Here is a 15,727-nt window from a genome sequence, read left to right on the forward strand (position 1 = left end):
CAACTCAGTAAGCAACAAGGAAGGTCCTAATTAAAAGGAAGAAACTGTAAAGGCAAAAAAGCTGCTTAGTTCCTGTGGTGTCACCAGAGGATAAAATCAATAAGCATTTATTAAATCTCAACTATATGTTAAGCACTGTGCAGGACAAAACCAAATTGACTTCATGACGGTGTAGAACTTAGATTCAACTTAGGGATGGGGAAGAGGGAGGGATACCACTTACATAAAGATATGTAAGTGCCAAGTATACAAAAATACAAAATAACAAAAGGATGGGTTTGGGATTTTGTTTTGAGTGTCTTAGATGACACTCATGACAGTCATGACACTATGGGTAGCTAGGTGGCACCATAGTGGATAGAGCACTGGGCTTGGAATTAGGAAGATTCATATTCCTGAGTTCAAATCTAGCCTGAGACACATACTAGCTCTGTGACCCTGGGAAAGTCACTTAACCTTGTTTGCCCCAGTTTCCTCATCTGAAAAATAAGCTGTATAAGGAAATGGCAAACCACTCCAGTATCTTTGCCAAGAAAAACTCAAAGTCACAGAGAATAGGACACACATGAAATGACTAGACAATGACATGAAGTCTTACATGAATATCATTATACCTGGTTGTCTTCCCCTAAGGGCTCTACCCCAACAAATAATGAAAGAATCATATTCACTTATTTATTCAGCTACCATTTATTATGCACTGTGTGCAGATCAGTATACCAAATTGTGGAGGGGAAAGTAAAAAGATTAGCTAAGACAAGGTCTTAAACTTTATCACAGATTCACCCACCACTCAGCAAAAGTTATTAAGTAATAATAACTTCTATTTGCACTTTAAAAGTTTGCAAACATTTTGCTGACATTATTTCCATTTGAAACACACCATAATCCTGTTAGGTAGGTACTCTACTCCTGATTTTATAACTGGAGAAACTGAAGGACAAAGGAGTTAAATGATTTGCTCCTGGTCAAATTTGTCCCAGTTACTAAATTTCAGAAGCAGGTGTCTTCCCCCTCCCCAAAGTCTAACAATTTATCTCCTATGCCACCTTGTTACTCTCTGGAATGTTCCCCTTTCCATGAGATGCACACTTCCTTTCCTTTTCTGTTCCTCAATGTCAGTAAATTGTCTATGACATGACTGTGTCGGAGCCTGCGCTGCCTCAGTCATGTATGCCTATGCTCTCTCTTTTTTGTTGTTGTTGTTGTTGCTTGTTTTTTTTTTAGTGAGGCAATTGGGGTTAAGTGACTTGCCCAGGGTCACACAGCTAGTAAGTGTTAAGTGTCTGAGGCAGGGCCGGTGCTCTATCCACTGCGCCACCTAGCTGCCCCATGCCTATGCTCTCTTAACCTTTACCCCCCCCCCCATCCCTGCAAAACTCCCATTCTTCCAGGACCCTGTTATCATCTAAACTGCCATCTAAACTGGGATGTGAGTCAAGGGGATATAACCCTAATTCATAGTAAAGTAGAAATGATGGATAACAGCTAAATGCTATTATTCTTTCCCTGGTTTAGTTTGAAAGGAGTTGATAACAGTATTTCTGAAATAGTGGAAAGCGACAAAGCAAGATATTTCGGGGCAGAGGGACTTCCAGGGGCTCCTCCAATCACATCACAAAGGCAAAAAAACCATTCTGCATGAGACTCCCCCCCCCCAGCCCTCCCCCTTACCTAAGTTTGAGTCACTACTGAAAGAGCAGAACACATACTCCATTATTAATCACTGCTAAATGAGCAGGACGGAACCTTAAACCAAGCTGTTCTGTGTGCGGAAGCCAGAACATCTCTGCTTGTAAAGATGCTTGGTACTTAGCCCTAAGATACGCATCGAGACATGAAAGGAGGGAAGATTGTTTGGTTTGGCATCGCCTTCCATAATTTAGAGATGTTTCTTTAATCACTTAAAGGGGCATACAGGAAGTGTTGTGAAACGGATATTGTATTTCAGAGACACAGAGGGGTTATGGGGAAGAAAAACAAGAGTTCTGTGTATGGAAAAATTCCCGAGATAACCCTGATTGAGATTCTACCATTGGTTGGCATCCGACAGCGATGAGGTGTGTGCTGGCTATTTGTAGGAGGGGGAGAAAGACAGGATGAATAATTCCATGGTTCAAAAGCCAGTGCCAATAAATTGATTGACAAGCATTTATTAATCCCTTACGACATGCTAGACACCACATTAGGTGCTGGAAATAAACAAAACAAAACAAAACCTGAAACAGTATCTGCCCTCACAGAGGTCACATTCTACTGGGGGAGACAAAATGTACATGAAAGAGGATTACAGAATAAGGAAATACAAAGTAAATCTGCCTCCACTCTGGTAGGGAAGAACACTAGTTGCTGGGGAGGGGAGGAGGATCAGGAGAGACTTCCTGTAGATGATGCTTCTTGACCTGAGGGGTTGGGGTTTTTTGTTTTTTGTTTTGTTTTGGGTTTTTTTGGTTTGGTTTGGTTTTGGTGAGGCAATTGGGGTTAAGTGACTTGCCCAGAGTCACACAGCTAGTAAGTGTTAAGTGTCTGAGGTCAGATTTTAACTCAGGTCCTCCTGAATCCAGGGCTGATGCTCTCTATCCACTGCGCCACCTAGCTACCTCTTGACCTGAGTTTTGAAGAAAACCAGGGATTTCTGGAGGTGAAGAGGTAGTGTATCCCAAGAATGGGGGTAAGTCAGTGTGAGGGCACAAAGAGAGATGAGCGATAGAATATCCCATGTAAGGAATACCAGGAAAGCCAGGTTGGCTGGACAACAGAGTGTGGGAAGGGGAGTAATGTGTAATAAAAAGAGGAGATTATGAGGGGCTTTAAATATCAAACAGAAGAGTTCATATTTGAGCTTAGACAATGTTTTGTCTAAGGAGACATTGGAGTTTATGGAGTAGGTAGGAGACATGGGCAGACCTATATTTTAGGAAAATCATTTTGGTAGCTTTGTGAAGGATGGATTGGGAAATGAGGAGGCTATTTCAATAGTCCAGGCAAGAAGTGATGAAAAGTCAAACAAGGCTTGTAGTTATAAGGGTGTGTATGGGTTAAGTTCAAATCCAGAGATGTTGGGGATATGGAAATAACAAGATTTGGTAATTGAATGCCTCTATGTGTATGTATATAGGAAGAGTGAGAGTGAGGAGTTAAGAATAACAAGGGGGCTGAGAATCTGAGAGATTAGGAAGATATTGATACCCTTTAAAAACTGAAAGAAGTTTAGAGGAGGGATGAGTTTGGGAAGAAAAATAATCTCTGTTCTGGACATGTTGAGTTTGAGATGTCTATAGGAGATTTCAAATGGCTCACCAGGAAATTTGTGATATGGGATGGGAATGTATGAGAGATACTGAGGTTGGCAATGTAGAGACAGGATTTTTTTTTTTTTTTGCATAGAATTGATTATTCCCCCAGTAGGAATTGATCGAGTCAGTGGGTAAGAAAGTGTAGAGGGAGAAGATGAGAAGACCTAGGAAGTTATGGAAGAGAAGATGGAGATGAAGATGGAAAGGTCAGGGGCAGCTAGGTGGCGCAGTGGATAGAGCACCAGCCCTGGATTCAGGAGTACCCGAGTTCAAATCCAGCCTCAGACACTTTACACACTTACTAGCTGTGTGACCCTGTGCAAGTCACTTAACCCCAATTGCCTCACCAAAAACAGAAACAAAAAGATGGAAAGGTCAGACAAGAAGGGGGGAGAATTAAAAGAGGTTTCACAAAAACTCAGAAAAGTGACACTATCCTGGAGGAGGTCATGAACAGGGTCATATGGTGCAGGGACATTGAGAAGAATGAGGACTGGGGAAAGGTCATCAGATTTGGTAATTAAGAGCTCATTAGTAATTTGAGCTGAAACCTAACAACAGTTTCAGTTAAACAAGAAAGCCAGAAACCATATTGCAAAGGATTAAGAATCTAGTGAGGGGGCAGCTAGGTGGCACAGTGGATAGAGCACCGGCCCTGGAGTCAGGAGTACCTGAGTTCAAATCCAGCCTCAGACACTTAACACTTACTAGTTGAGTGACCCTGGGCAAGTCACTTAACCCCAATTGCCTCACTAAAAAAAAAAAAAAAGAATCTAGTGAGAAGGGAAGTGCAAGTAATAAGGGAAGACAATAAGGGAAGTAAGGTGGGGACCCATAGTGGCATTGCACCCTATGCTGTGCTACCGCTCAGCCTTCCAAAACAGATAGCAAAGAATTAGATTAAATAAGCAAGCTTTAAAGATCCAAAGTTCTTTCCAACTCTTCAAATGCTATAATTTTGTATTTTATGGTATCATATAAAACTCTATGTTGTACTCAGGTTTTCACATGTTAGAAAGACACTGTCTTTGAGAGAAAAAACAAAAAAAAACCCGTTACTTTTCTCCCCTTTTAGAAATGATAAATAATAACTAGTATTTATATAGCACTTTAAGGCTTGCCAAGTAATCACAAGGGTTATCTTACTTGGTCCTCCCAACAACCCTGTGAGAGGGATGCTAAAATTACAACCATTTTACAGATGAGGAAACTGAGGCTGAGAAACATGCTCACACAGCAACTATGTATCTGAGGCAGGATTCCAAGTCAGGTCTTCCTCCTAGTCCAACACTCTTTCCACTTCACCACCTAACCCTTCACATAAATAGGAATGGACAAGGCCTGTAATAACATTTGAAAAAAAATTATTAGTCAGTATCTTTTTTTTCTTATTTTTTCTTTTTCTTTTTTTTTTTTTAGTGAGGCAACTGGGGTTAAGTGACTTGCCCAGGGCCACACAGCTAGTAAGTGTTAAGTGTCTGAGGCTGGATTTGAACTCAGGTACTCCTGACTCCAGGGCCAGTGCTCTATCCACTGTGCCACCTAGCTGCCCCATTAGTCAGTATCTATATTTTCAGTGGTGTGTGAAACTAAGGAAGATAACTTACTCTGTGATTGAATATCTGCACTTATTCTGCAATTCATGATATTAGAACATTCCCTGAGGCAATGGGAGATTAAGTGACCATGTCCATGATCACATAACCTCTATGTGTTAGTGGCAGGGTTTTAACCCATTACCCTTATTCTAAGGCCATCTTGCCATTCATTATGTCACATTGTTTCTCTGAATTATGGGGCATAAGTCAAAAATTGATTAGATAATATAGCCCACCTTCTAAGTTATAGTATAATAGGATTTAGAGTTGAAAGGGCCCTTGAAGATTATTATTCCATTAGAATACAAACTCTTTGTGAGTAGGGATGGTTTCATTCTTTATATTTGTATTCCAAACATCTAGCATAGTATCGGTCACATTGGTATTTCATAAATACTTGTTGATTTATTAATGCTTGTGGATCTAGCCTTCGTTTCATAAATGAAGAAACCAAGGCTTGCAAAAGTGAAATGACTTTCCCAAAGACATTCACTAAATAGCAGGACCAGTGTTTGAACCCAGGTGAAATTGACTACTAATTAATAAAATTCCAAATCCAGTGGTCCTTTCACGATATCAGCTTCAGGATGGTACAGTGGGCAGAGATCTGGCCTTGGACTGCTATTTAAATGCCATCTGTGACACCTCCTGGCTCTGTGACCCTGGGCCAGTCATTTAATTTCTCAGGGCAACCTGTTCCTCCTTAAATCATACCACTTGGGACTTCTGAAACTTGGGATAGTGCAGCCTGGAAACAGTGCCCCCACTTTAAGGAGCTAAAAGTCAAGTAAAAGAAAGGCAAGATGAGCAGACAGAGAAAGGTGAGGACCATAGAAAGTTTCTTTAGTGACAAGGAAGATCGAGGTGCACCCTCAGAGGAAGATGTCAATGTCAGAACCCCTATATCTAAAGCTCCCAAGAAAAATATGAATTGGTCTCAGGCCATAGAAACACTCAAAAAAGACTTTGAAGATAAAGTTAGAGAGGTAGAGGAAAAAATGGAAAGAGAAATGAGGGCTATGCAGGAAAGACATGAGAAAAAAGTCAATTGCTTGAAAAGCCAAATTGGCCAAATGGAAAAGGAAGTACAAAAGCTCTCTGATGAAAATAATTGCCTAAGAATTAGGATTGAACAAATGGAAGCTAGTGACTTTATGAGAAACCAAGACCTATACCACCAACATCAAGGTCCAGTCCTTGTCCCTGAGACTCAAGGAGCCTACATTTTATTGGGGAATGAAGTAGATTGTATTGATAACCATAAAAGCATATCCAAGCCAAGCAAATACAAGATAGCTGTGGTGGGGACCCTAAATAGTTGATAACAATAATACAGTAGGAAATATGAGTCCAAGGGGAAATGGAAGGCAGTGAAGATTGTAATAAGATTATAATTCTTAAGGGACTTCTTAATATAACATCTCATTGATCACACAATCAGTCCTTCACCATAGCTCCACGGGGATCCAGGGATCAGGCCTCTAGGGATAGTAGGAGAAAAGTTGCAAGCTCTCAGTGTTTAGAAGAGGAGACCAGGGAGAGCTTAATTTGTGTAACTCTTTGTCCCCCTCTCTCTCTGTCTTTCCCTCTCTGTCACTTTCCTTCCAGGTGTGGTTTCAAAACCGAAGAGCCAAGTTTCGTAGGAACGAGAGAGCCATGCTGGCTAATAAAAATGCTTCCCTCCTTAAATCCTACTCAGGGGATGTGACTGCTGTGGAGCAGCCCATTGTACCTCGTCCTGCTCCAAGACCCACCGACTATCTTTCCTGGGGGACAGCCTCTCCGTACAGGTGAATGAATGAATGAATGAATGGCACACTCTCCCTTGCTCCACTACCACATGCTTTACTGCAGTTGTATTCATGCTGCCTGTGTGGCTGACCGAAATTTCTTTCTGGGTTAGCCTCTCCAGAGACACTCATCTTGTTGGCACCCCCAGCTTTCTGAAGGAGAATACTAGTTGCCCCAGGAGCAGGGTTTGGGGCAGAAGAGAGAGGGTCAGGCCATCAGCAGTCTCTTCTTGGACTCATGAACAATGAAAAGGGAGAGAAATGGGGAAAGGATTCCACAGGAAAAAAAAAAAAAAAGATGATTGAGACTTGCCCAGTTTCCCTCCTGCAACTATCCTGGAGCAAACTTCCCCTGCCCCCCCCCATTACAAATCCAAGAGATTCTTGTATTATTGTGGTCAAATAGAAACTTGCATAATGTCAAGGTAGTTGAGGCTCTGAGTGTTGTATGGAAGGCAACTATCGTGTTAAAAACGAATGTTTTAGAATAAAAAGAAAAAAAAAGAAAAAGAAAAACAAGCTAATTCTGACTGGTTTCATAGACCCTTTCGTAGTACATGGGGATGGCTGTGTATCTGAAGTTATTCTCCTCTCCTATTCCTAGTTCTCTTTTAGTTCCCATGAAGTTCTCACCATGGGGCATAGTTATTATGTGGGGTGTTTTGTGCATAAAAATGGGAGGATTTCCTCTCCACATTTTCATCATACAACCCTAATATTCCAGAAGTACAATTTCTCTCTCTCTCTCTCTCTCTCTCTCTCTCTCTCTCTCTCTCTCTCTCTCTCTCTCTCTCACACACACACACACACACACACACAATCCACTGTCTTGTAGAGGGAACACCAGCCTTTTACACATTTTACTTGGCAGCCAATGTTAATTAATGCTGGGAGGAGGGGGAAGGATAGGAGTGCAGACAAGAATCACTCTTGTTATGAGCCAAAACTATTCCACGTGGGATTGTGCCGGTGTGTCACCCATAGCTAAAAGTAATTAATTAGGGACAAAGTAGAGACCAGGTCAGAGACAATAGGCCTCTATTCTCTTAAGTAACCTCTTGAACTAATTGGTCCTATTTCTAGGCTATCAATGTAAATATGTAATGACTAATGCCTAGCCCAAGTGTGTTTCCAATGAAGGAAGAACAATTAGCACATTGATTTATTATGCTTCTATTTTTCCTATTTTTAAGGCTGATGTTTGAATTAAACAATGATTTCTACTTAATTTAAGTTCTAAAGAGCTTTCCAGTTCTAAATCCCATGATCCTATATTTCTCTTTTTGCAATGAGGAAACTCAAGGATCACAGGGTTAATTGACTTAGCCAAAGTCACACAGGTGGTAAAAGACAGAGTCAGAATTCAAAAACATCTTTTGATAGATGGCTATGTATAATCAAGGTTTTTTTTTTCATAAGTTTAGAGAAGCAAAGTGTATTGGCTGAACTTAGCAATGTCAGAATTGATTTGATAATAGGTTGTCATGTGCTAGTAATCACAGGATAAGCCCACATCTAAACCAATAAGCAACAACCCCTGGGAAGCTAAACAGACATATATGTTAAATGAAATTTCTAATTTTTCTTCCTTTGTCCTGTACATTAACCAGTGTTTTGACCTTCAGTCTTCGGTGTAGAAAAAGCACCCATAGGGAAAATTCCATTACTTGACCACCTCTGCTCCCAAAGGTGGCATAAGTGAGGAAAATCATGCCCAATAATTAAGATGAGAATCGCTATTTACAGCACAGGCTTTTCCATAAGCTTGACCATAAAAGTTTTTTTGGATCCTTTTTGGAAATCACACATATACTCAATATTTTTGAAAACATCTGGCTTCTCTGTTTCTTAAAAATGATAAGTGGACTCTAGGGTCACTGAACAACTGGGGAACTCGATATGTTACAAGGCCTTAATGATTGATAGGATGTTTTGAAGTTGGCCCAAATAATAATAATAACAACAACAATAACATAGCATTTCTATAATATGATAAAAAATCCCTTGATGCAGATTATATTATATCACCAGATCCTCACAGTCATCCTTTGATGTAGGTAGGTGTAATAACATCATCTAGGAAAGAAGTGGGTTGGACCAAGGTCCCATTCTCACTCTAAATCCCACCATCCTCATTTTGTGAATAAGGGAAAAAGATCGATGGAGTTTAAATGATTTGCTGAGGCCACACAGTTGGTAGGGGATAGAGCCAGGACTCAAAGTCAAGTCCTCTGACTATAAGCCCTGTGCCCTTTCTGTTACATCATACTACCTCTCTGGAGTTACTGAGTTACTGGGGTCTTAAACATGTTTTATGATGTGTGCAGTGTATATTTCTGTTTATCTATATGCATATCTATAGATAGTTATATAGATGGATGTTTTCTATATATACATATATAGATATATATGTATATGTACTACATATGTACATATATATACACACACACACAGATATATCTGTATATGTATATCTCTTCCAAAACAATCACAAATGACAAGAGTTCAAGGCCAGGTGAAAAGCTGAGGACCAAAGAATGGGTGAGCATCAGGGAATTATAACAAAAACTCACATCCCTGGTACCTGCATCCTCCTTATTCTAAGTATATCCTCAGCATGAATATAAGATTTAAATTGATAACAGTATAGGCTGAGTGGACAAAAGTCTCAGTGCCCTTTTAAGCCATTATTGGATCAAAGATTCCAACTACTCTTTTGGTACACCCTGTATAATATAAGGGGAAGGGCATTTTAAGACCTTCTGCTAGTACGTTGATTTGCACTCCTTCACTTGCCTGGCTTGCCTTCTGAGATACTCAGTGCCTGGAAGGAGGGCACATGGAGGTTGGTAACATCAGATGTAGGTCTGACTTGAACTTTTCAAAGTTCAGAGTGGAGAGGGACAAATGTTGCTATGTCTGGACATCACCATGATGCTAATGAAGCTAAAATGCCACTCCCAACTCCATTACATTAACAATAGTATTTTTTGCTAATGATATCATAGCATCCTCTTGGGGAGTTCCTCTTTTGGTACACAATGAGTGACAGTATAGAATGGGCCAGATCGTGCACAGTAAGTGACTCTCAGAATAGAAGGATGAAGTAAATCTTTCAAGCAATCATTTCATCAACAGCATCCTAATAGAACAAAGTACAAACACATTTTCCTGAATGGCTGAATTACACCTGGCATATTCTCACCTGACATTACATATGGTGTTTCCTTTGTCATTTTAGTATTTTAACACTACTGTTTTCCAACGTTACCAATGCACTGGTGTAATGAAGCCAGATAGGGAAGGAATATAACCCCAGATTGACCTCCCAGGTCAGATATAAAGAAAGTACAAAGGAAGGAAGAATGGTGGAAAGACAATGAAGCATTAGGATCTTTGTGGACTGGAGACATGCTTACTACTGGTACTACAATGCCTAGTTACTTATCTAATGCTTCACAATAATCAGGAGATGTCTTCCTTAGGTAAAGCTCATGACACTTTTGTGGGGTCATAGTTCATTATAATTTCTCTCATTTATTGGAGTTGGGAGCTGAAGACTTGCCCAAAGTTACATCACAAGTCCTCAGCAATATCAGAACTAAAACTCATTAACCCTAACTCCTGTCCCTACTGCTTAACCTCCTGGCTCACAATGCATCATTTGCAGATAAGATATAACCTCACCACTTGGACCAGAAAGGGGACGAGGTGGAATATAAATATGGGGAAAAACCTCTGAAGTTTCCCTTGTCCCTTTCTCTTTCCTGTAAATTAATGGTCCATTTTTTTCTGACCAGAAGAAATGTTCCAATAGCTGGGGGACAACAGGCTTACAACCTAGGGTATGTTAGAAAAGAGATAGAGATGCTGAGGTAGCCAGCCCAGGGCCAACAAGCCTTATATGGACCTCCAGAGACTTTCTAAATCTCCCAGCCTTTCTTTAGGAGAAGCCTAAAGCCACAACCCCAAAGCCTCTAGCTAGAGGTCGTAGGTAACTAGAGAATAACCAATATACTGTGTTTCTACTTAACCTTTCTAGCTCACTATGTTCCATCTTGATCCAATTCACTACCTGGAGCATTACAGAGTCACAAAGGGGAGAAAAAAAGCCTTGTTATCAATCACTAAACAATCATTTACTAATTTACTAGTACCAGGCCCTCAACTAAGCAATAGGAATACAAAGACAAAAATGGAACTGCCTTTGCCCTCCAGAAATATATTCCAATGGTCCCAATAAAATTTCTTTCCTCTAGTTTTAACAAGATTTTGAAGACATCTGTACTCTGGTAGAAGACTTTAGGATTATAAGATTTTTTTTTAGATTTGGAAGGGACTTTAGAGTTCAGCTAGTCCAACACTCTTATTTTACCTTATAACCTAGCCTAGAATTATTTGCTTAGGTAGACTGTAGACTTGGCAAAAGGGGATTCTGTCACTATTGTGGAAATCATTCTCTAACACCCTTGATGTCTTGTACCCCAGGGTGGTAGATACTGGTAAGCCCTGGGCTCTTGACTTTCATTTGAGGAGGAGTAGATGAGGGATGCCTGTCCACAGTCAGTCTCTCCCGCGGGTGAATTCTTGTCTTCCATGTCCCTGGCTCTGGCAGTATTTGCTCCTAGCATCATTCAAAGGGGGAAGGCTTAGTATCCCAAAGCTTCCCAGGATGACAAGTAAAAGCGAGGGGTTGACACCTTTAAATTGTCCACCTCATCCTTTCCCAGATTTTATCATCCTGCTCCCTTTCCCCTTATTTCATCATGGTCACAGTGCTGCCTGACATCTGCTGAACTCGTTTGGCTCATTTCTCCCTTTCACACTTTCAAAAATAGATCTTCGTCCCTCCCAAGATGTTGTTTACACGAGGGGCTTCATAACGGATTCTAACGGAAGACACTGAAAAGGTAACTTGTCAGTGGGGGAAGGGGGTGGTATCTTGGGTAGGGTTTGAATGGGGTCTAGTGTGCTCAGGAAGAGACACATATTTTTATTCCCAGAAGCTTAAGCAGTGAGGTGCTTGGGTGGGGAATGTTATTAACAAACAAAACAGAATATGTCCTTCTCTTGGCTGTTAAAGTAGTCAAAGGAGGGTCGATTCTTGGAGAGCAATTGTAGGTGAGATGACTCTCCCACAACAGGCTGAACTTGTAATCCTTACTCCTTGCTTGACCTTAGCCAAGTCAGACCATCAATCCATTCTTTGGTCATGGAATCATAGATTTAGAGCTAGAAGGAAATTTAGAAGTCAGTTGAATCCAACTTTCCTCATTTTACAGACAATGCAACTGAGACCCTGAGATGATAAGTGATTTGCCCAAGATCACACATCTAGTTGGTAAATGATAGTGCTAGAACTTGAACCCAGAAACTCTGAGTCCAAATCCAGCAGTCTTTCCATTAAATCATGTTGTTTCACAATTTTCATGACCTATTTTACAGGTGTGTTTGAAGAATTAGAGAGGTTTTGTTCTAAACACCTTGAGAAACAAAGGAAGATGCTAGGCAGCTACAAGTTATTTTTCTTTTCTAGATCAAGGATCTAGATGAGTCAAATTATTAAAGTTTCCAGATATCCTTTCTAAGTGGAAAAATTAAACAAAGGAATAGTGACCGTTAACAAAGCATGGTACAAGTGTAGCTTGTATCTCAACAAAACCCCTAAAAGTTTCTTCAAACTCTTTGTCTGCAAAACTGGACTTAGGCAGGGATCATAATGTGACTTTATTTTTAAGTGTCTTTATTTGAGGAACCCTACATGGAAGACTAGATCTCAGTAGCCGTATTGTATTTTCCAGTTAAAATTCCTAATGAAGTCCAAAAGAACAATAGGAATCACTTCAATCTGAGCTTGAAGAATAAGATAATATAAAGAGGATTATGACCCATCCCAACTTTTTCATTACTTTATTATTTTAACACTATATAGACTGGAGTCAGAAAAACTTAGTTCTGTTTCTGGCTTCCTCTTTAATCTCACACAAGTCAACTCATTAGTCCAGTCTTTATCTTAAAATAGATTTGAGACTATGAAGTAGAGGCTTATTTCCATAAGTTAAATGCAAATAAATTTAAAGACTTGATAGCCATTCTAGGTATTTTTTTTCCTGTTCATATATTAGTGATCATTTGTATTGATGGTTCCTTCTCACAACTACCTGACAAGTTAATATGATTCCACTAAACAGAGATCCAGATGTGGTAATGCTCTTTATCCCTTGCAAATATATGAATGTGAGGAAGATGTGACTTTCCCGGTGTAAGTAACTCTTCATGAGGGAATTTTCTTCACCAACAAAGTTGACAATTCTATTTATGCTTTAATAGCTGGCTTAGTGAGATCCTGGAGACACATAAAGGTTGCTCAAGTAGATATGGGCCAGATACAGTATTTAAACCGTGGCTTTCCACATTCCAAATCATCTACTGGACTATTTCAAATAAATGACCAAAATACAAAATGAGGACCCCAAGTTCCAAATAGGCCATTTATTAATAAATAAATTAATAAAAAATTAGGTGTCTAATCCGCTCAGCTGTATCGCCTCTATACCATTGGCTTCCACATAAGAACTTCAAGCTTGCTGATCTTTAGTTTAACCTTCAGATTTCCTTTTTCCCAGGGTGAATTTGTTGACTCAGTAGATACAACCTACATAATTAATTTTCACCTCCATTTCCCTAATGTACTCTTCAAGTTAACAACAAAAAAAGAAATTTCTGAGGATAGTTCAAAAGAAATTATAGGCTCAGAAAAAATTCAATTGATTCTGTGGCCAAAGCCCTTATAAACAGTCTTTCCCACAGAATTCAGTCATGTGTTAATTCTACAGGACAGAAGAGAAAAAGGAAATTCACTAATGCCTCAAATCAAGAGAAATGCATGGTTCTTATTAATAAGGCATGACTAAGACAAGCTCAGCTCCACAGTTAATAATAACCAAGATTTCAGCTGTTTTCATGAGGTCTTTTAAAGTCTGTATTGAAACAAAAAACAAAACCAGAAGAACTCTCAAATTTGCATTCTTTTCCCAGGAACTTTATATGTAGAAAACGGTAGTGTTTGGCTGGGTTTGGATAGTTCCACAGGGTGGGAAGACAAGATGAGAACAGAAATAGTAATATCTGTAAGCTTTCTGTCTTGAAAAAAAAGTGAAATAAAGTTAATCACTGACGCACTTTTTTTTCTTTCTTGAGAAAAAGCCATAGAAGAGGTGATGGCTTGGAAATCCAGTGGTCCTACATAGACCCTCTTGGATTGGTGAGCATTCCATGCCTTCTCACCTCTAGCATTTTAAGAAGCAAGTTGTCTCCTTTCTACCCTTAACTCCTTTGTTGAAATGTCATTCAATCAGAAGCCATAAAGCCACCTGGAAATACAAGCCACACACGCCCCTCTTGTAGTCTATGAGCATGTCAAGAGACTAAAAGAGACATGGCTATTAACTCATAACATTTATGCAAAATGTCACTGGAGGGAATAACTGTGTTCTAGTGGCTTCAGTAGAAGCTTGGTATTTCAGACTCTCTGCTCTTGACTGGGTTGATACTGTGAGATGTCCAGAGAAATTTTTACTCTAGTTCATGAATTTATGAGCCTATTTTGGTTGGTATCTGTGATTTCATTGATGTGGAGAACTTCCAGTGTGGAAATTTCCCCCATGGATGTAGATCAGCAACCCATCTGACCTTAGAGTCTTATAGAGTTGCCTGGAGACATGGAGAGGTTAATAACTTGTTCAAGGTCACATAGTTTGTGTCAGAGGCAGGAATTGAACCCAGGTCTTTCTGACTTTATTCACCATGTCCTGGCTAGCTTTCTAAACAATAGGAACAGAAGGGAAATTATACCATCTATACTTAGTGTGGAATTGCAAAATTCAGTTCACTAACAAGTAAAAAATCGCTTTGTGAACACAAACCATACAATATCCCAGAATGCTGTAGTCCTTGCAAGTCACCTATGGTTGTCATTCTAGCAGCAGCAGCAGCTCCAAGCAGCCACCACAATATTTTGAAATATTATGGGACCTACTACAAGAAACTTTAGGATACTCTTTAGATGAAAGTGAACTTATGAGGCCACATTCTCTTGCTCAAAAGATCCACCTCATTTCCATGTATTTGCCTCTAAAGTAAAGAAATGCTAATCATTGAAGAAAATTTTAGTTTGAAATCTTAGTTAGAGAGAGCCTTATTTCCATCGGAAAATTTAGTATGATGGTTTCTAGGTACTTAGACAAAAATATCCAATGACAAACACAGCCAGTCATAAATAAAACAACTTTGCTGGGTAGATTTCTATCCCGAGATCAAATTCTTCAACAAAATCTTAAAGCTAGTTTTACTGTTTTTCCTTTCTTTTCTTTCCTTTTCCTTTATTAGTAGTATTTTATTTTTTCCAATCACATGTAAAGACAATTTTTAACATTTTTAAAGTAAAATTTTGAGTTTCAAATTTTCTCTCTTCTTCTCTCTCCTCCCCTCTACCTGAGACAATAAGCATTTTGATATAGGTTATGTATGTGCTAGCATCATTTTTCAACCAAACTGTTTCCCTGGGGTCATTGATAGCCTCTTCTTCCACTATTGAAGGCTTATCTCCTGACCTCTCCCCTACCCCAAATCACTCCACACAATGAGTATAAATTGAGCAGAACTGATAGAATGAAGGCAAAAACAACAACAAACCAAGAAAACTAAACAAACCAAGAAAAAAGAAGAACTTTGGCCTGTTTAATTTCTTCCTAACTCTCAGGAAAGTAGACTGGTATTCACCAATGCCATGTAATATAAAAGTTCAAAAGTCTATTAGAAAGTCTCCTTTTGGGGGCAGCTAGGTGGCGCAGTAGATTAAGCACCAGACCTGGATTCAGGAGGACCTGAGTTCAAATCTGACCTCAGACACTTGACACTTACTAGCTGTGTGACCCTGGGCAAGTCACTTAACCCTCATTTGCCCTGCAAAAAAAAAATAATAATAATAAATAAAGTTTCCTTTTATGTGCTCTGTATGAGCTATCAGCCCCATGTTTTCAAA

General features: G+C 39.6%; 1 protein-coding gene across 1 annotated transcript in view; it reads left to right on the top strand.

The window, feature by feature from the left end:
- Positions 1-11,605, top strand: part of PRRX1 (paired related homeobox 1) — a 90,039-nt gene extending 78,434 nt beyond the window's left edge. The window contains exons 3-4 of the mRNA XM_043999814.1: positions 6,503-6,684; positions 11,523-11,605. Coding sequence (XP_043855749.1) covers positions 6,503-6,684; positions 11,523-11,577 — 237 coding nt within the window. The 3' untranslated portion in view covers positions 11,578-11,605. The remainder of the gene's footprint in view (positions 1-6,502; positions 6,685-11,522) is intronic.
- The last annotated feature ends 4,122 nt before the right edge of the window (positions 11,606-15,727 follow it).

The sequence above is a fragment of the Dromiciops gliroides genome, chromosome 4 (genome assembly GCF_019393635.1).
Source record: "Dromiciops gliroides isolate mDroGli1 chromosome 4, mDroGli1.pri, whole genome shotgun sequence".
In the NCBI taxonomy this organism is placed as follows: Eukaryota; Metazoa; Chordata; class Mammalia; order Microbiotheria; family Microbiotheriidae; genus Dromiciops; species Dromiciops gliroides.